This window comes from Mus caroli, chromosome 13 (genome assembly GCF_900094665.2).
Source record: "Mus caroli chromosome 13, CAROLI_EIJ_v1.1, whole genome shotgun sequence".
Taxonomy (NCBI): Eukaryota; Metazoa; Chordata; class Mammalia; order Rodentia; family Muridae; genus Mus; species Mus caroli.
In genome coordinates, this window is record NC_034582.1 from 111495887 (window position 1) to 111517659 (window position 21773).

The following is a 21773-nucleotide window of genomic DNA, read 5'->3' on the forward strand; positions in this document are numbered from 1 at the left end:
AATATGAACCCTGATAAACTTTTGCACTCTCTTTTACTGACCATGGTTAAAGACAATGTGTATCCACTCGAAGCAAGAGTGTGCTCCTCTTACACTAAAGCAAGGTATCTGAAGTTTTGCTTATGTCTTTACTAGCTACATATTCTTTCGGATGATGTTGATGTTACTCATTTTTAACTAGAGTTAATAAAGCGTTCATGCATTTTTGAAAACCCATACTGTCTAGACAGAAGAAACTGACAGAACAGCTGAGACTCTCTTTGGGAAAGTAAAGCTATAGGTCAAAATGATAACAAATTGCTGTGCAACAAGAAGAGAGTGAAGAATGGCCAAACAGGTGACCAGCAATAAAACAGAAGTAAAGGAAGTCTAGCTGCACAAGAAGAGCATGGTACTCCACTGGAGCCGTGATATGGTTCCACAGTGATGTAAAAGGAAAAATATAGTGTCTGGGAAATATTTCATGGCATGGAGGAGAAAGGGTTTAGTAAGAAAAGATATTTTGAGATTCATGTCATTTCATTCTCAGCAAAACTGATAGCATGACCTAGGTATATCTTGTTATGTTTATCATACATATATTTTCATGATTTTTAAGTCATTAGTTTTGTGGGAAGTCATTATTTAACTGCTTTAGTAATACCTGTAAATGTAGAATAAAAATGTATTTTATATCTAGACATGAGTTTGATTTGTGTTAAATAAAACATATAATCTGAATTGTTTTGAAATTAAACAGTGAAAATAATCAAGATATTTCTTCCATGTAGCCAATTTAAAATTTTATATTAAACTCTCCACTTTCTAGGGGAAAGTGAGGTACCAGTTTTTATGAGCCACTTAGAATTCCTGGAAATTAACCAAATAGCAAATTAGATTTATAGGAATAATGTTACACATAAATGAAAACTTCATTAAGTGGCAACTAGAGATCATAAACCAGGATTCCCTCCAGTAACTTGTTAAAAATACCACGAGTCCATTACCTTTAATGCCATCTTTTCTTATTGGATACACATTGATTTTGTGAACAAGTATATCAAGGAATGATGAAGCAGTGCATGGAAATAAACAGACATTAGTTATGTTATCTCATTCCAGTCAGAATAGCTAAGACCAAAACCAAGTGCTTGTGTGAATGAGACCAAATGAACACTTGACTCATTAATGGTTGAAGAGAAAACCCACGCAGGCATTAAGGAAATCGATGTGGAGATTCCTCAGGAAACTAAAGATAAATCTATCACATGATTCAGGTATACTACTTATGGTCACACACTGAAAGGGTGTATATCTTATTACAGAGATACTTTCTCACCCAGGATAGTTACTCCTCCATCCACAAAATCCAGGAAATGGAAACAGCCTAGATTCCCATCAACTAACGAATGGATAATGAAAACTGAGTAAACTTACACATGGAATGTTATTCATGTTTGGAAATTTTAAATTATAAAGTTCTCAAGGAATTGCATGGAGCTGGAAACAATTATGAGTGAAGCAGCCAAGATCCACACAGACATTTGCAGATCTTTTCTTTGAATCTTAGGATATGTGTGCTTCGTCTGAAAGGCCCACAAAGATCAGAAACATCAGTATGGGCCTATAGGGAGTGTGGGCTTTTGGGGACGAGAGCTAGAAGGGCAAAAGGAGGAAAATTCAAAAGAAAGGGTTAAATGTGATGGGAGAGGGGGCTTGCGGAATACAGAAAGGAAGATGGAGAAGGGTAACCTCATTAAAGGCCTTCTGAAAAAGTCTCACGGAAAACTGCTGTAGAAGTTTTGTTAAATAGAAAATAATGCATATATTTTTTAAAAAGGAGTTTAAATGGAGCAACAATAATCATACTAGATACTACAGACTAGCAAACAAAAAGGCCAGGAATGGGTTACTTCTATTGGAGTTGTTGGCCAATAATGTCACAAAGACTCCAACTATTACAGCCTATTGCCATTTATCTTGGTTATGCTCCAGAATGTCATGCTAAGGCTCTTTTTTTTTTCTCCACCCCCAGAAGATACTACATACTTGAGTCACAAAACACTAAAAGCTCAAGCTGTCATTGACCTGGGAACCTCCTTCCTATTAGCCAGCTCTCATAGTGCTGGAATGTGGCACGCAGGACACCAAAGCAGAGAAGTAGTTCTCAGGCTTACCAGCTGTGACCTGCTAAGCTAGGCCTTCTGGTGCAGCAGAGACATGATTATCATGGGGGTACCATCAACCACTTACTCCACATGATAGACACATACCTGGAAAACTTACAGGGCCAAGAATCGAGGGCTAGACGGATCATATATTCCCCGTGGAATATATTACTACTCTACTAAAGGGATTACTATTAAGGTGACTCCTAAAGGCATCTTCTAGTACAGAGTTAAATGCATCTGTCCAGGCTCATCAGAGAAATGCCTTTGCACGGTGGATCATGATTGACACAGAGACTCCCAATTGGTCAAGGTTTAGAGAATACATGATGGATGAGTGCTAAGCCCTAAATGGTAAATCTAGATCACAGCCTTTCCTTCCAGTGCTCAGGGAACATTGTGGAAGACAGGACGATTGTAAGAGCCAGACTGGCAGTTGACTACAATGGAACAATTTTCAGGACAGAATAAGGCAGCTGCACATATGAACCCACAGCTCTGTAACAGCATACACACCACCTGTGTTAAGGGCAAGCCAGAAAATATTCCAGCATGGAGGACAGGAGGCAGCCATGAAGTACCATCTTCAGCTGAGGAGCTACTGGTAATTGATAGTGGCCATAAGAGAGAAGGTTAGTTTCCTTAAAGGGTTTGTCCCTTGGTGGGTAAGACACACTCCAGGGAATGACCACACATCTAACAGTATATAGACAGAACTAATTAGACTCAATGATTTAAAAAAAAATTTAAGAATACAAAATTAGGTTGGTATGGAACAGGTTATACCTGAGAGGAATTGGGAAGGAGAGCAAATATGATAAAAATTACAATTTATGGAATTTTCAAAGAACAAAAGTATTTTACAAGTACCAAGCTAAAACTAATGGTTGAGAGCAAAGAGAAAACAGATTTGAGCTCAAATAAGGCTCAAATAAAACTTCCACAATGTTCCCTGAGCACTGGATTGTCTGATCACAGTTCCAATCAAGAAAGCGGCAACCATGAGTGGTAACACACCTTCCTCCTTCAAACACTGACCTTTGAGGCAAATGTTTCCGAGATGTTACATACTGAGTGGTGGGTGGCCTAGGACGTATGCTAGATTTCATTTTACTCTGCACATTTCTCCTGTAACATCAAGGGGTGTGGTTATATTGGTAAAAATGGGAAACAGGCACTCACATGTGAGGAAATTCACTGAAAGAGGAAGACGAACCTGCATAGCTCTCTAGTCCTTAAGAATACTGCCATTGCTATGAACTTTCCTCTTAGCACTGCTTTCATTGTGTCCCATAAGTTTGGGTATGATGTGTCAACATTCTCATTAAACTCCAGGAAGCTTTTAATTTCTTTCTTTATTGCTTCCCTGACCATGTTGTCATTGGGTAGAGAATTGTGCAGTTTCCACGTGTATGTGGGCTTTCTGTAGTTTTTGCTGTTATTGAAGACCAGCCTTAGGCCACGGTGATCTGATAGGACCAGCAGTCTCAATTAATCTGGACCCCTGAGATCTCTCAAACACTGGACCACTAAACAGACAGCAGACACCAGCTGATATGAGGCCCCAGTACACATACAGTAGAGGACTTCCCAGTCTGTGTTCATTCAAAAATGATGCATCTAACCCTCAAGAGACTGGAGGCCCCAGGGAATTTAGAGGTCAGGTGGATGGGAGGTGGGGGCATCCATGAGGAGACTGGTGTGGGGTGGGGAGGAAGTTTGAGATGTAGAGCAGTCAGAGGGTGGATGGGGCTGGGGAATGGAAAATGGAGTGTAAAAACTAAATTTTTTTTTTTTTAAAAGAAGAACACTGCCATTGGGAGTTCAGAACAGAACCTTTAAACAATGTTAGCAGCACATTACACCAACATGTGAGGCTTAAAATGATTCATCTTGAGGAATTTTAAAGATTTTCTTATCCAATTCTTTGAACTTATAAACTAAGTTTAAAGAAACTAACATATTGATCTAAAGCCACCATTTCAATAGTTAATAACAAAAGAAAAAAAATTCTATCTCAAGTTTCAGATTCAATGGACACACAGATTCTAAAACAAAATTAAGTTCATCTAATGCTCCCAATAGTGCTCTTTAAGTGACATTTAAAAGTCTGGGTTCCAAAGGTCAAAAGAAATTATACTTTACCACGAGATAATTGTATAGATATTTTTATCTTTTAGAGCTTTCAAAATACAAGGATCCTTTATTTTTCCAGTTATGAATCACACACAGGTGGTAAGATATGGAAATCTTACAAATATGTTTAAAGTCAGGATTTAATTATCTGAGTGCTTACGAGCCACCCTCACATTAACTACATTCACACCCACACTACCTAATCTTATATAATTGTCATGCTTGAATTTTGTTACAATGGAAGATAATTTTAATTCTTTTTTCTTCCTTTAAATGACTGAACTTGTTATGGCATTCCCATGCTTATGGGATGCTTTGGTTTTTAAGACTATAATAAAATTAACATTCAATCTCCTAGTAAATATGTCCATTCCACTGTTTGTTCAAAATTAACTGTTAGTGCTTATTGGAGATAAAATTAAAAGCTGCACTTGTGGTATGATTTCAAAAGTCTAAAAGATCAACACAATTCATGGCTGGATTTATGGAAAGCTTGATAGCAAGAGATTCTCTTCCCCACTTGTCTTTCCTTCAAATGTTGTATAACAATTATAGTTTCGGGGCAACAAGGCCTGTGATCCAAAGCTTGTTAAAGAAAAATAAAAATCAAAGCTATATGAAAAGATGATTTTGGAAACCGAATCATCCATTTTCATTTTCATCTTAAGAGGATAAAATTCACTATCATTAGAGACACACAAGTATATACGCTATTTAGTATTACAAAGTACACTGCTGTAAAAGTGTTCCTATACCTATGTCTCTTGCAGAGCTTATGATAAATGACTAGGTATCCTCAGCCAGTTCTACATGAATAGGAATGTGAGTGTTGGCTGCTTTAATGTCAATGTAATACCTGGCACTAAGAGATGGGCTTGCCATATGTTTCTCTTCCCTCCCACCTTCCTGTGCACGTATTTGAATGATGTGTAAAGTTTCTGGACCTCGTTCAACCCTAGTCCAGCTGGAGCTCTTCAAACTGTTTGCAGCTGATAAGAAAGAACATCATGTGTATCATCATTCCCTTATAAGACATGGCAATGATGGAGTTTCTGGAAGGCTTTGCACAAGGTTTTCTGTGGCTTGGCTTTTCAAACTCCAGCCCTCTGCTAGTTGAAACTGGTCTTTCAGATATGGTTAATTCTAGAGGAATCTTACAAACATTAACAATATTATTTACCCATGATAATCAATCTTATTATAAGTCCTGATGATGCCAGATGCATCAGTCTAACTTATTCACTGCAGGAAGATGCACACAAGAGTGCTGTTGAATCCTTTACAATATACAGCAAGAAACATCCTAGCTAGTTGTTCCTGTAATGAGGGGAATGGGTATACATTTCACATGTGGGTTGAGGATATCAGCTTATGGTCCAGAGCTAGGTCTTGTACATTTTACCACATCCTTAGCAGTCAGGAACCTAAAGAAGTTTCTCTGCATGCTTAAGATTACAAAGAAAACATGTATGTAGTAGCTCCTATAAGAACACTAAAGGTAGCCTATTTTTTTTTTATTCCAGACACATAAAAAAGGGTGAAAAGAATAAATCACAAAGGCTAATTTGGATACATTTGCAATCCTTATGACAACTAATAACTGTCCACTTATTTCATTAAGAAAGATACATTTCCATAAATAAATAAATATAGCATGAAAGTCCGTTGCAAAAGAAAATCCATGCAACTCAATGTGCTATACCTAGTCACTTATACAAATCCAACTGAATATTCACAGGCTTATTATTAATCAACATGGAAAATACTGACTGAGTGGCAAAGCATACAGAGGGGCAGTGATTGGGTATGTAAGGATAGTCAGAAGGAATGAAAATCTTGACACAGTTAAATCCACCATTTCTTGCCATTAGAAACATTCTCCAAATTGATAGGATCCTATATTCACTTAATGAATCCTTATTTTGCCTCTGTCCACACTATTGCCACCGCTTCTAGGCCTAAGTAAACAGCAGAGTAAATATATATGAAAAGAAAATCAGTTCTAGAAGTTTTATCCTTATTCTCCAGCCATATTCTCTTCAGTTGTATTTATAAGCTTTTGGGGGAGAAAACTCACACCCCCAAATCAATGTCTCTGTCTCTGTCTCCCCCCCTCCCCTCCCCCGCCAAACCACTATGTAATCCCTCTCCTTAGTTTGGAATTGGACAAAATGACTTGTCTTTTAGCCAATAGTCTTTAGCAGACTCTGTACAGATTCTCTTGCAAGATGACATGTTGTAGATTGCTGATTGTATTTTCAGCTCCCTCAAAAGGGGTGCCCCGATGAGGCACCTGATCTACGACAAGTAGATCATGTTCTCAGTTGATGTCAGGTGAAATCTTAATTGGTCAGATTGGGCAGTGGAAGAAAAAGGTGAAGCTGAGAGATTTAGAGAAGGGAGAGAAGGAGGAGGAGGAGGAGGAGGAGGAGGAGGAGGACAGAACATGGAGGGAGAAGATGGAAGAAGAAGAGGTTGAAGATGGAGCCACCCCTCATGGCATCGAGGAGCTGCAAGTAGCTAGGGGTTTCATTGCAGGGCAATAGAGTAGTGTAGATTTGTCCAATCTAAGCATGCAGCTTGTAATTATATTATTGAGTTGTGTGTTCTTTGCATGGGCATTTTGGGGTTGGAGACTTACCATTATAAATCTGGCTGGTATAAGTCTCTAGTGTTTTCATTTCATGGGGCTAAGGAGAGCTGAATGAGCAGTAGCTGGTGTTCTGTAGGCCAGCCACAGAGGGTGAGGAATGCTTCAGGCATTTCAGATTAAACTGGTTTGGTTAGTTTAGCAAGCTAGTCTCAGGATTCAGGGCAAGTCAGGCTAGCCATGAGGGGTGGGTAAAATCTCTGATGCAGGTGGGTAGCTGGGTTCAGTGTGGGTTCTTTTTAAAACTACACGCAACAGATTTTAAAACTGTCTGCTACAATGACACGATGTAGATGGTCTTAAAAGAGCCTCACAGAGGGTACCTCCAACCAACAGCAAGCAAGCTACTGAAGCCCTTAATTCAGCAACCAGCTAGCAAAATCACAAATTGAAAACCCATCTTTCACTTGAAGTTGTGGGAATTAATGATTATTGAAATGCATATTGTTAGAGATCAGATTCTGAAGCCCTGAAATTAATTAACTGGAAAGGTTGAGTTTTGCTACCGATAATGCAAGTTCCAAACAGCAAATTAGGCTGTAGCTGTCATAAATTCAATGTCTTAGGAGCAATGCATTTCACAGAAGTTAATAAGGTAGATCTAATGATCTTAGAGTAGTTCAAAAGGAAGGAGGCGTGGTGGACACAGTGTCAAACCAGAGTGTCTGGCCAACCACAAGGACCCAGGGCAAGGAATGCCCCGCTCCTGCATAGTAGTGTTGACATTTAAGAACATAAATGAAAAGATGTCATTTCCTTCTGTTTTTCAAGAAAAGCTGTGAATTTGGATGTTTTATAATTTCTTTATAATGCCTTTACAATTTCTTACTCTGCAATAATTAAAACATTCCATTAAATAACAATGAATGGCATCACCAAACATCAGTTGCTGACCTAAATTATCCTTGTTTGACGCACATTCAAGCTGTAAATTTTGCCCGCATTTTCTATTAGTATGATTAATAAACTTGAAATATTTCAGAAGATCCTAAAATTCGTATTGTTGGTTTGGAAATAAAAGACAAGGTTTTTTTTTGTGACTAAACCTCCAAAGACGTATTTCTCAGAGGCTAAACCCCATGGAAACTGACCTAAAGTAATTCAAAGCCAGAGTCCAAATAACTAAAAGTGCAGCTAGCTCAGTTAAAGCAGACTGCCCATGGCGGTATATACTCATACACATCAGCTTAATAATCACCGATGTATTGCACGCTAAAGGATAATATTTTATTTCATGGAATGTTGCTATTGAAATGAACAGATCACCAAGGATTTGGACAAAACTTCCTTTACATTTTCCTAACATGCAAAAGTTACTATGCACATACAGGATCCCTTCTCTATCAATCAAATTAGGGTCTGCATCTATTTGATTCACTACTAGAAAGTATTACTGGCATTCGTAACCTAAAGGCTGTTCCTTTAGGAAACTATAAAACACAAATAACTGACCACAGACATCCGCTTGTCCTTATTGGTGGTGGTTTACTTTGCTTTTGTTTTGTTTTTATTCTTATTTTTACTTTTGGGGGGAGGGAGGTCAATGAGGGGGTAGAAATGAAATGGCTGGAAAGTCATGTGATCGGGGTGCATGATATGAAAGTTCTAGAGAATAAAAAGTGTTATGTTGAAGAATGAATGAATGAATGGGGCTGGAGAGAGAGCTCACCAGCTAGGAGCACTTGCTATTCTTCCAGGGAACCTGAGTTTGATTCAAGCTTCCAAATAAGGTGGCTTCCCACCACCTGCAACTCCAGATCCAGGGATCTCACACCCTTTTGTGCCCTGTGGACACAAGAATGGGAAGGAGAAGGAAGTGGGGCGGGGGGAGAAGGAATAGTTTCAAAAGTAAAAGTAGTAAAAACAGCAATAAATCACTGAGGCTGGTCTCATAGCTCAGCAGGAAAAGGCATTTGCTACCAAGCCTCCTACCTGATTCCTAGCCTTGGGACCCACGTGGTAGAAGGGAAGAACTGAGGTCAGACTGTCCTCCCACCCCTGTGTGTGCTTCAGTGGCATGAACACACCGCACATGCCCACACACGAAATATAAAAAGCCCAAACTCAACACCGACAGAAAAGACTCAACTTTTTGTACCAATTAATATGAATTCCCCAAACCAACTGTGACTGTCAAATGCTACTGACAAATATTTTACTAAGTGAAATGGAAGACTTCGGCAGGACCATAAAAACATGAGAAACAAAAATCAGAGAACTCAGAATTTCTCACGGGGGTGAGAAACAGATGAAACTAAGAACTGGAAAGGAATTCATGCTAAAATTATTTTATAGTAATTTAATTTTTAAATAATCATTGAAAACATAAGTTATGATGGCAGTCTTATAGTAGCATAAGCTTTATCTAATGTAGAACTGAGATCAGTCAGCAGCTACTGCCAAGTTGCACAGCCTATAGTCTTATGATTTATTTAGGATTTCTATGCTGTGAGAGACACCATGACCACTGCATCTCTTATAAGCACAAGGTTTAATTGGGGCTGGCTTGCAGGTTCAGAGGTTCAGTCTATTAATATCATGGTGGGAAGCACGGCAGTGCAGACAAGGTGCTGGAGTAGGAGCCAAGAGTTCTACATGTAGATCTGCAGAAGTGAACTGCAATACACAGAGACCTCAAAGCCCATTCCCAGTAACATATTTCCTCCAAAGCCACACCCATTCCAGCAAAGCTATGCCTCCTAACAATGCCATTCCCTGTGGACCTAAAGAGGGCCACTTTACTCAAGCCACCACATTTATGTTTGCTTATTACCTACCGACAGCAACCATTTCTAAACACTTGAAATGCTATTGCATATAGTTTTTCAGGCTTTGTGTAACATCTTAGCCTTTCAATTGTATCTTCCTGCTATTGTTTTAGAAAGTTTGACCAAATTCTGGACAACCAAGATGCCCTTTCAGGTCGGGGTGTGTGTGTTTGTATGTGCATGCAAGCATACCTACATTCATGTGCAATGCTAGACAGTCTCTGTGGCAATTTTTTTCCATTTATTCTATTTGTGTCTAGTTCACTATATTACCCTTGCCTCTACCCAGAGATACAATCTTATCATTACTCTAATGGTAAAGGTGCCCAATGATTCTGTCAGTTAACGTTATTTTAGGATTATATAACATTTGCTAGAATTTAGTCAACACTCACAAGGTATAATCAGTCGTCCTTAGTTCCTTCTGGCTGTAACAACATACCAGAAAACAGGTGCTTCTAAAAGGTATGTATTTTCCTGGTGTCCAGAAGATGCAGTGTTGATGAGGTATGTGGCACTCAGCAGTGGCACTGGTGAATGAATTCTCTGGACCTATAGCACACACTGATTTCATCTGCCAACACATGGCCTACCTGCAAGCCTGAAGGTTGGAATTTCAACATGTAAATTGGGGTTGGGGGTGGAAATAAACACTCAGGCCTCAGTTATGGTCTATCAACGTGCCTCTTTTAAAAAAAAATTAAGAATTTCAAGTTTGGTATTTGTTTCTAGAAACCAACAACTTGGAACAAGCTAAAACAAACATATGATGAAAGTTTTGTGAATTTTAAATAGCAAATATAAATTTAAAATGGCTTTTCAAACATAATGAAGTTGTTTAAGAGGTAAAACTGATGGTTGCTTAGTGACGTTTACCCAACAAATCTGTTTCAGAGGTGCACGTAGCTAAGGCTAGCCTTGAATTGCTCTCGCCTTCAAATTAAAGGAGGGTATTTCTACACCTTACTTTCTTACTAAAGTAATTATTTTAAATATTTAAAATAATAATTGTTTCTTACTAAAATAATTATTGTCCTGATTACAAAAATATTTTTCCTGAGAGAACTGGAAAGTTATGGAGAAAATCATCTAAAAGCTTACTCCCTCAGACTGGCTTAATTATACTCGAAGTTAAGATAAGATTGAAGGCAAGCACTAATTTTGAATGTGTTGATATCAAAGTCCCTGCCATCTGATGCCACCTAGGGGGGACTAAAAGAACAAAGACCAGAATAAAATTTGGAGGTATGTCAATATTTGAAGGTAGAACAGCGGGGGCGGGGGGGGGGGNGGGGGGTGGTTGTTAAAAGAATTATCAACAACATAGGAGGGAAGCCAGGGATGTGTTCAATCAAGGCAATCTAGGCTTATTTATGAAGTAATCATCAAAGCCAGAAAAAGCGTGTGACGTGCTAAATAAAATAAAACACAGAATAAAACAATAAAACACAAAAGCTTATTTCTACCTACGTTGGTAAGCAAGGTCAGAGAAAACCAAGTTAGACTGGACATAAGGTACTAGGCCTCCTAAGAATGAAGTACAAAAACTAGCCAGTTAGTGAATGAGCTTTTTACCCTACTCACAATTTTATAAAATGTCAAGTAAGAAATGTGTGAAGAACTACATAAAGAACTAAATGTGCTGATATAAAATATGTGGGCTGGAGAGAGGGCTCAGTGATTAAGAACACTGGTTGCTCTTCCAGAACACCTAGTTTGATTCCCAGGACCCAACCTGTATAGCTCTACCAGTAACTCCAGGGTTCTGCTGCCCTCTCCTGGTCTCTACAGGCACTGCACCCACAATGTACATTGACATTCAGGAAAACACCAAACCACACAAAAAAAATAAACCGTAAAATACATAAACAAGTGATGTCAGACTTCAAGCTAAAGGAACTGGTAATTAACTCACATCCATCCAACTTATATTAAATGCCTGTATCTGATTCTAGACTCTTCCAGTGGATCAGCAAAGCAGCAGAGCCGGGTCAGTAAGGGCGGCCTCATTTTGTCCCCCGCAGGATGGATCACTTACAAATGCCCCTAAACATTCACTGGGCTGGATTAAAAAGATGCTGCCACTATAGCCTACTCATATTTTCCATTTTTCATTCCTTTTAAAATAAAGATCAAACATTTTATTTAAAAGCCTTCATGTAGCTGGTGCAAAACAGCCCTGTTTGAAGAATGCTCTAAAACTCTCGTTATTAACAATTTAAAAGAACATGAAACTCACATTCAATGTATTTAATTTTAGGTGTACGAGTGTTTTGCACACATGTGTCTATGCACCATGTGTGTGCCTGGTGCCTCAGAGGTCAGACGAGGGCACTGGATCAGGACATAGAGGGTTGTAAGCCACATATAAGTTAAGGGCTGCGATCAAAACCAGACTCTGTGGAAAAGCAAGAACTTTCTCTCTAGCACCCCACTGTATTGCCTTTTAAATGACACAAAATAGCAAGCTATGAAAGATAGCTCAATGCTGTTATTAGCGATATACAAATATAGTTTTTTTTCTTTTTAAACATATATTTAGAGAGACAGACACATATGGGGTGGGGGTGGGGAAGCAAATGTGTGGAGGTCACCATCTTTACATCTAAAACTAAATCTTTCAGTAAAGAAATTGACCAGAACGCAAGGTTTAATGACAGGTCAACATAAGAAATCTGGTTTTTCAAAGACCAATGTGTTTAATGACAGACAGTTACTCAATCTTTAAATGATTTTATTGTTCCTCTGGTGAAACTTAAATCTCGTCAAGGTCCCAGATCAAGTTCCTTCTCCTGGCTTGCCAACAGCTGTGCTCCGTCTTCTCTTGGTTTATTTAGTAGGAAGTGAACTATCTGCAGGAGAGTACTATCATCAAAGCCTTTCACATCATTATCTTCCACGGTCTCATAAAGAGGCTTACTCTGGGTCCCCCAACATATATTTTTACGGGGGTTATTTTGATCAGCTTGGACAGTCAGTGCCAAAGTATTTAACTGGTAGCAGAAAAAAGAAAAGTATTTTCCGTCTGTGATCACAGCCTGGGAGACAAAAGGTCGAGTAACATCTGCTTCACTCCAGAACCCTGTAGAAGAAAACAATGTTGGCATGTGTACACATTGATAAATGTTATCCAAACAGAATACTCTGGAGGGTAGGAAGATCTCTGGAAACCCTGACCCACCAAATCCCTGACTCCCAATTTCCCTGCTTTTTTCATGAACTCTATATTCTATTGCTGTATCAATGTTTCCTTGCTTCTAGCGTCCCTGGACTTATGGATCCATCCTTTTCTACAAACCGATTCTTCAGTAGCTTCTAGCACTCACTTAGTTATGAGAAGCTTTGCCTACAGGAAGCATCCTGCTACTGGTATTAACTTAATGACTTAGAGTATGCTCAAAAAATGTCCACACTAGCACCACATAAAACCTAATATTCATTATGACCATTTATTTCACTAAATACAGATACATACACAAGCTCTCAAAATCATAAGGAAAGGCCTAGCTTTCTATGGTTTTAACACCACGCCTTTGGATAACCAGAGTCATTTGAAGGTGTTAAAAGAGGTTTTAAGAAGCCAAGTGTGGTGGCACACACCTTTAATCCCAGCACTCAGGAGGCAGAGGCAGGTGGATTTCTGAGTTCGAGGCCAGCCTGGTCTACAAAGTGACTACCAGGACAGCCAGGGCCATACAGAGAAACCCTGTCTCGAAAAAACCAAAAAAAAAAAAAAAAAGTTTTAAAAGTTGCCGTCATTGCCTCTGGTGTCTCAGGTCATAAGGTCACAAGATACCTTAATACCTTATCTACTCCAGTTCTCTGGCTGATTTTTGTTCTGTTTGGCTGGTTAAATATTCTTGAATACCACGAAGGCCGGGATCCACATAACTTCTCCACATGTATATTTATACTAAATTCTCAGTGGAGAGATCTAACACATTACTTCTCAAAGGCACTAGGTAACAGTTTGTCATTCACAAGCACACACACAGTGCCACTGTGTACCATGTACCCTTCCTCACCCTACCTATTGCCACCTTCCACTCCTATTAAAGAAATGTAAGCCAGCAAGAAAAGCATAAGTTGGAAATGCATATCTGCCAATGAAAAGGAGGACTCCACTATGAACAATCTATATCAAATTCCTTCCGGGTTATTACAGGATTAGTCTAGTTCATATTTTGTAATTTTAGGCTCTGAAAGAATAGGAAGATGAAGATTATAGCCCTTTGACAGAAGATTGGCTTGGGAGGTACTAGTCCTTGGTCAGAACTCCAGCCTAGGAAAATAAAGACCTACATGCTATATCTTCTACCTTCTGCTACATCATTTCATAGCATCCTCCCATCCTTTACTAGTCACCTGCACCTATGGTGTCCATACATACTGCAAAAGTCTGTCCTCATTACAGCGACTTATTTGGACTACTCCTCAAACAGCCACTAGGCTGTTATTATCTCAATGTGTCTTCTAGAGTCTGCATGAATAGCTCACCACCATTCAGGTTTCTGAAACAGTCAATTCCATCTTTCTAAAATCACTCCATTCAAATAGATTTTGCCTAAATGCTGGTATACTTTTCCATAACATCACCACTTTGTAAATAGTACATAATTATCTTTTGATTTCCACTGTAATCAAAGCTCTAGGGGAGACAGGCGTGTGTCATTCAACACTGTCTCCAACAGTAACAACTCTACCATAAAATGCATTCAAGGGCTGGCGAGATGACTCAGTGGCAGCATTCTGGAGACCCAAGTACAACTCCTGGGCCCACAAAGAGGTGATGCCCTGTGACCTCCACATGCATGCCATGGCCCTCTGCTGGATGAACTTGCATCTACTGAATAGAAAGATTCCCAATCAGTCTTCACTTCGGGGTCATTTTCTCTCCTAACTCAAGAATTTTAAAAAGGGTGGAAACCTACAAAGATTTTACTTAATCACTAGTAGTCTTTTTTTAAATGTTTGTAAAAAACACTAGAAATTAATATATTCACACAGGAAGTAATCACAGTAAAAGATCAAGAAGATTACTCATGTGTACTTGCAAATTTCAAATGTAATTTACTTCATTACAGATTTCTAAATAACAGCATTATATATTAAAATGTTCAGATCCAAGATCTGTTTTTACCTAAAGAAAAAAAATCTTAATAATTCCATCCTCAACATGTTATACTTTCAAGAGTGAAAACGGCCACCACATTGGGCTTACCTTGGTACATAGCTTGTGCTCCGGTCCAAGCAAAAAGACTTGCAATGGCATTAGCTCTGAAGACAGCTTCTACCTGCTCAGCTTGGTTCTGTCTTATCAGCCTGTCCCTTTTCAGTCTGTCAGGTATCAGATGGAACTGGGTATGGCCATAACAACATGGATCTGCTGTTTTTGAGCCTAATGGGAAGCGATAAAAACATTTCAGATGAAATGAGAGTATGCAGAAGTCTACTGGCACATACTTTAGCATTTGTTTCAAGCATATCTTTCTTCTTGGAACATATGTTTCATACTCGGAAGACATAAATAGACTGAATAGCCTTACATATTTTTAATTGACTATAGTAGTTACTTAAAAACAATGTCCCAACCTGATAACAAGGGCACAAAATAAGCCAGGAAGATACACATAAAAGGCATTTATAAACTTCCATGACTTAACTCCACCAATCCCTCTCAGTCATTATGAAGAGCTACAACTGCAGTATCCCTCAGAGGTGCACTTTAGGAAGGCTCAGGAGGCAAAAGCACTGGCTGGGCAACCCTAATGACTTGCGGTGAGTTTCTGAAACCCACACTGCAGAAAGAAGAATGGGTTGCACAAAGGCGATCTCTGACCACAAGTGCTCTGCAGCACTTGCACACCCACATGCATATTATGCACACACATTCACAAAAACACGTAAAACAACAATTAATGTAACAAGTAAAATTACAATGAGTGTAAGAATAGTATTTTTGTTCATTTTTTAAAAAAAGAACGTTTTTATATTTCTAAGTAAAGAAAGTCATTATCTTAGTGGGTAGCATTTGCCTAGAACACAGGAAGCTCTGATTTGAGTCTGAACAGAGATGATGTCAGCACAGGGGTGCATGCCCTGCCCCTAACCTTAGCAACGGGGATCTGGGGGCAGGAGGATCTGCAGTTTCAAGGCCATCCATTACTCCACAACGAGTGTTAAGCCAGCCAGGGGCAAAGACAGGAAAGAGTAAGAACAAGCAAAGGCAGAAAGAGAAACAAACAAGACCAGTGGGTAAACGTCGGACAGAAAAGGAAGTGCAAGGCAAAGGCGGAAAGGACTGGCAGTCCAGCTCTCATGAAATGCAGACACACTCGATTTCATTGCTAGAGCTCTCATGAAATGCAGGCACACTCAATTTCATTGCTAGAGCTCTCATGAAATGCAGGCACACTCCACTTCATTGCTAGAGCTCTCATGAAATGCAGACACACTCGATTTCATTGCTAGAGCTCTCATGAAATGCAGGCACACTCCACTTCATTGCTAGATCTCTCATGAAATGCAGACACCCTCAATTTCATTGCTAGAGCTCTCATGAAATGCAGACACACTCCACTTCATTGCTAGAACAGTTTTAAAACAATTCCCAGTCACTAAGACTAAGTGACTGAGAAAGCACTAACACAATGGCCTGGAGGACTATGACAATGCCTCCTGAAGGCCTTTGTTGAGAACATCAAGGTGTGTGAGGGCCTACAAGTGCTTGACCTCCTAATGTTCCTACGATGTGTAGAATGAGCAGGATGCGTCAATGGAAGGCCACTCATGACCCTACATCATGCAGCAAACACAAAACTTTCAAATTAAGAGCTAAATTTCTCTCCAATTTTCATTCATGTTATAATACCTTCAGATTATGAACGGTATTGCTCATAGCCAATTAACCTACTGAGTCTTTAAGAATTGAAACTGAGCTAGGTGTGGCAACATACCATCCTACAGTAGGAAGGGAGGAGGCAAGGGGGCTCCTGCCCCAGCTTCAGGGCCAGTCAGGGCTAACTAAGACACAGAAACCCTATCTCCACCAGGAAAAAAAAAAAAATATATATATATATATAATAATTCAAAGTTAAACTTCCCCATATATCTTCTATGGGTCAAAATGTAAAGAGAAACTTACCAGTAAATATGCTGTTTTCATACTGCCGTTTGAACAATGGAAGCTTGTCTGGTTTACATTTCATAACAGGGATTTCTGTAGGGATGGAGTAATCCAATGGCACAAACTTGAAGAATTAAAAAACAGACAGGGAAGTCAGAAACACTGTATCCACCTCATTTACAATAGCTTACCTTTAAACTTTTTCAATGAGTTATTCTTTACAAAATAATCTTATTATACAAATTGAGTATCTCTGAACCTAAAGTCTGAAGTGTTTCAAACTTCGTGTTTCCAAAATTGGGAATATTCAGAGCCTGCAAGACGGGCATTCCTAAATCAAATGCTAAATCTGAAATGCTCTGACTTCTGGAGTGTTTCAGACAACACTGTCAAAACAGAAGAGCTCACCTGCACTAATATCTGTTGATAGGACTAAAGTGGTCATATGTAGAAAGTTTTTAGAAATCCTGCTATAATAAACAATCATAAATTGATTTTACCACATTGATGCCTTACCTACTTCATCTTGGTAGAACATAACATTCCAAACCAGAGAGTTGAAAAAGACTTCCAGAGAAGTTGCCATCATGAACAAACATGGAAGGCAAGAAATCTACCAACATACCTCACCATAGTCAACCAGTTACCTGATTGCCTTTTGGCAATGCTCACACCAGATGCCAACAGATACAAAACTCTTACCTCTGGGAGTTGCTTAGATATTCGAATCTGGTTGTGTGGTTTGTCATTTATTTGGTAGCGTAAAGCATCAATATGGCCTTTTCGATGACCAGCAGGAATGCGTTCTTCACCACGCAACCAGTAAAAGTCAACAGAGCGTTTACAATCTATCAAGAGATGCAAATTTTTCTTTATTATTTAGAGAAAATTGGTTATTAGTTACGTAGTCATAAACATGTGATGGACAGCATGTCTAAGATATATACATATTAAAACAGAGAATCTAAGAATCTGAGTTTCATGCTTTATCCATTATGTCTCAAATACAGTACTCGAAAACTTCATTTTGCTCCCCGCTGTAACTGACACGGTTACTTAGTTAAAACTAAAGATGCTAAAATGAACAGCAACCACGCACCGGAATAAGACGAGAACTGATCAGTACTACGTTTACTACCAGTCTAAAAGGTACATACAATTCTCATCACTGCCATTTTATACAAGATGAACTTAATTTCATCTGAACAAGGTTAAGTTTTCTAAGCCACCAATCGCAAATAGTCTAAAATTCCTCTACCTTCCTAACACACTGCTTTTCCTGTACACACAAGGAAGGAAAGTAATACAGACACTATAAGATTCAGTTTAGAACACATCTACAGCCATGGTAGAATTAATTCAATAACTACTAAGACACCTTCTGAATCACAGACATGAACGGATTACAAAAACATTATCAGCTGGGGTGTAACTCAACCCCCTGTACTACCACCCCATCAAAACCAAACAAAAACATACATACATTCTTTTTCACGTCCACACTGAACGAAAATTTCTGTTTACTGGGACCAAATCTTGACCCCTCAACCTACCAGATGTTGGGCCCGAAGGCAGCAACACTTACCGTGTGCCTTTTTCACTCTTCATTTATAAAATGAATTCATGATATGTACTCTGTTACTATGAGGATTAAGTAGGTGGCATTTAGAACATTTGGGAAAGGGATCGACACACAGTAAATGCTAAGAAAATGTTAGTAACGCTGATAATATCTTATTTACCTTTTGCCATTCTAGGGCCAAACAGTATTACTGTAATTTTCATCTTGATACTAAGGCAAAGTAAGAGAGGTTGATGTTTTACCTATGGTGACCCAGCTTTCGTGTGGAGCGGTCAAAAGACAACCTTCAAGTTGGTTACACTCTCTACTAGTCTCTTAGAAACTTTTGGCTGCTCAGACACAAAACCTGATCAAAGCATGGAAACGTGATGAGCTTCGGGTGAGTCTAAACTTTAACAAGTAGTCCTTAGGAGGGCCGGCCGCCTGAAACTTGGTCCGAAAGTCCTAACTCACTGAGTGCTACTGAACCTGCAGGAAAGCTTGGCCGACGGCGTCCCCACTTCCCCCGTTCAGGGTGGGAGTTCCAAGCTCACCGAGAGCGGCAGTGCTCAGGACAGGGTTGAGTGGAGCGAGCAGGTTCACGAGCGTCCTCACTACCTGGTCCAGGATGGAAGAGGCGAGGGCCTGGCGACGATCGAAGTGGGAGCGGGGCTGGCGGCGCCGCACGTAGACCTGCTCCTGCAAGATGCAGTCGCACACGGCGGCGCGCAGGGCGGGGAGGTCGAGCGAGGACGGCGACAGCGCCGGGGCGGACGGGAGGCCCGAGACAAACACGGTCTTGGTGAAGCTCTGGTACCAGCGGTCGGCGTTCAAGGCGGGGATCTGCGGATGCACCACGTACTTCTTGAACTGCATCTTGGTGAGAATCCGTATCTTCTCGTCCACCGACGGGGCCGCGTGCACCGTCGCCTGCCAGCGCTGCACCCGCCGCTGCCGCGCCGCTTTGCTATCGGCGGTCATGGAAGCCACGATCGGCGGGTACCGCGCGACGGGCGTCGCCACGACCTCCAGGTCTCTCACCTCCGGGGCCGTAGCGGACGCCTTAGCAGCGGCATTCTGGGACAATCCCCGGCCGCGGGACACCAGCTTCCAATACCTGGCCGCCGCCATCTTTGCCCGCCGCGACCCGGAACTTGAGATCTACTGGCAGGAATTGTTCCTGCTCGCTTTCCGTAGGGACCAATCGCTTCTTGGAGGCGGATGCTCTGAGCACCTGTGGTGCGTTGTGTCATCCAGTTTGCAACCAATCAGCTTGCTCCTTGAAGTTTGTTGTGTTCTTTTTGAGTATTTGTCTGCGATAAGAATTCGCTTGCCCCAGATACTTTTAAACCGGTTATGCTCTGAAGAATGAAACCGTTAAAGCCCTTGCTCGTAGGATGTTTTAGGGACTCGCATTTTTTTTTTCACACGCAAACATTTAGAAATATCCTCCAGCCGGGCGGTGGTGGCGCATGCCTTTAATCCAAGCACTTGGGAGGCAGAGACAGGCAGATTTCTGAGTTCGAGGCCAGCCTGGTCTACAAAGTGACTTCCAGGACAGCCAGGGCTATACAGAGAAACCTGTCTCGAAAAAAAACCAAACCAAAATAAAACAAACAAAAAGAAATATCCTCCAAAGAGAAACTTAAAATCCGTACAGTTCTAACTTCATTTGTGTACCTCATATAGTCCGTTACCCTCCACTACCTTTAGAACTAGAATTTTACGAAATACAACATGTCTTTACTTATTCTTGCTAATTATAAAAATTATATCAGCATCACTTACCTGTGAACGCGACTAAACTTTAGGAAAACTATTTCACACATTCTTCAGTGCTAATGAGGTAATATAATTTATTTTGAAATGGGGAAATGTGTTTTTAGTTGAATATACAAAACGTCAGGGAATACATGAAATAAATCATACTAAACAATTTGAATGTTGCTGTGTATTAAACTCTTTACTAGTTTGGAATGAATGGATTCTTTACAATAAACTTAATAAAGAAGCTATTACTTTATTTTTCAGTCTAATATGATTCAAATCTTCTCGGTTGCATGCAAGGAAGCAGACAAAGAGCCAAAAGCTACCCACTGTCTTAGGGGCAGAGGTGGTACAGGGTCCCAGGTTGTCTGCCACTCAAGCTGTTTCATTTAATGGATATTTATGAGTGGACCTTATGTGTTACTGTGCTAAATGTCTTCTTACTTAGTGAGCCAGAGACCTTGCATTCTTTTTGTTTTGTTTTGTTTGTTTTTTGAGACAGGGTTTCTCTGTATAGCCCTGGCTGTCCTGGAACTCACTCTGTATACCAGGCTGGCCTCGAACTCAGAAATACTCCTGCCTCTGCCTCCCAAGGGCTGAAATTAAAGGCGTGCACCACCGTGCTCAGCTGAGACCTTGCATTCTTTTTTTTTAATTTTTAATATTGTTTATTACGTATTTTCCTCAATTACATTTCCAATGCTATCCCAAAAGTCCCCCATACCCTCCTCCCCACTTCCCTACCCACCCATTCCCAATTTTTTGGCCCTGGCGTTCCCCTGTACTGGGGCATATAAAGTTTGTGTGTCCAATGGGCCTCTCTTTCTAGTGATGGCTGGCTAGGCCATCTTTTGATACATATGCAGCTAGAGACAAGAGCTCCGGGGTACTGGTTAGTTCATATTGTTGTTCCACATATAGGGTTGCAGTTCCCTTTAGCTCCTTGGGTACTTTCTCTCTGCTTGTGGACGTTGTACATCGTGGTGCGGAGCCTAGTGCGCACCACGATGTACAACGTCCACAAGCAGAAGCCATTGCTGTTCTATTCAGGAATTTTCCCCCTGTGCCCATATCTTCAAGGCTTTCCCCCACTTTCTCCTCTATAAGTTTCAGTGTCTCTGGTTTTATGTGAAGTTCCTTGATCCACTGAGATTTGACCTTAGTACAAGGAGATAGGAATGGGTCGATTCGCATTCTTCTACATGATAACAACCAGTTGTGCCAGCACCATTTGTTGAAAATGCTGTCTTTCTTAACAACACTCTTCTCAATGATACCTTGGTCAAGAAAGGAATAAAGAAAGAAATTAAAGACTTTTTAGAGTTTAATGAAAATGAAGCCACAACATACCCAAACCTATGGGACACAATGAAAGCATTTCTAAGAGGGAAACTCATAGCTCTGAGTGCCTCCAAAAAGAAACTGGAGAGAGCACACACTAGCAGCTTGACAACACATCTAAAAGCTCTAGAAAAAAAAAAAGGAAGAAAATTCACCCAAGAGGAGTAGACGGCAGGAGACCTTGCATTCTTAACAGGAAGAAAAATCGTAATCATAATACATAACTTTATGATTTATTATAAACTCATAGGTGCCATGGAAAAATATAAAGTTGGTA

At 40.1% G+C, this 21773-nt stretch overlaps 1 protein-coding gene across 1 annotated transcript; it reads right to left on the reverse strand.

Annotated features, from left to right (window-relative positions):
• Positions 1-12380: 12380 nt before the first annotated feature.
• On the reverse strand, positions 12381-19531 carry Mrps30 (mitochondrial ribosomal protein S30). Its single transcript, XM_021180435.1, has 5 exons — positions 18943-19531; positions 17530-17675; positions 16846-16951; positions 14923-15099; positions 12381-12783 (listed from the first exon to the last, which is right to left on the reverse strand). The coding sequence occupies exons 1-5, from the start codon at positions 19517-19519 to the stop codon at positions 12467-12469; spliced, it is 1323 nt and encodes a 440-aa protein (XP_021036094.1). The 5' UTR covers positions 19520-19531; the 3' UTR covers positions 12381-12466.
• Positions 19532-21773: the final 2242 nt, after the last annotated feature.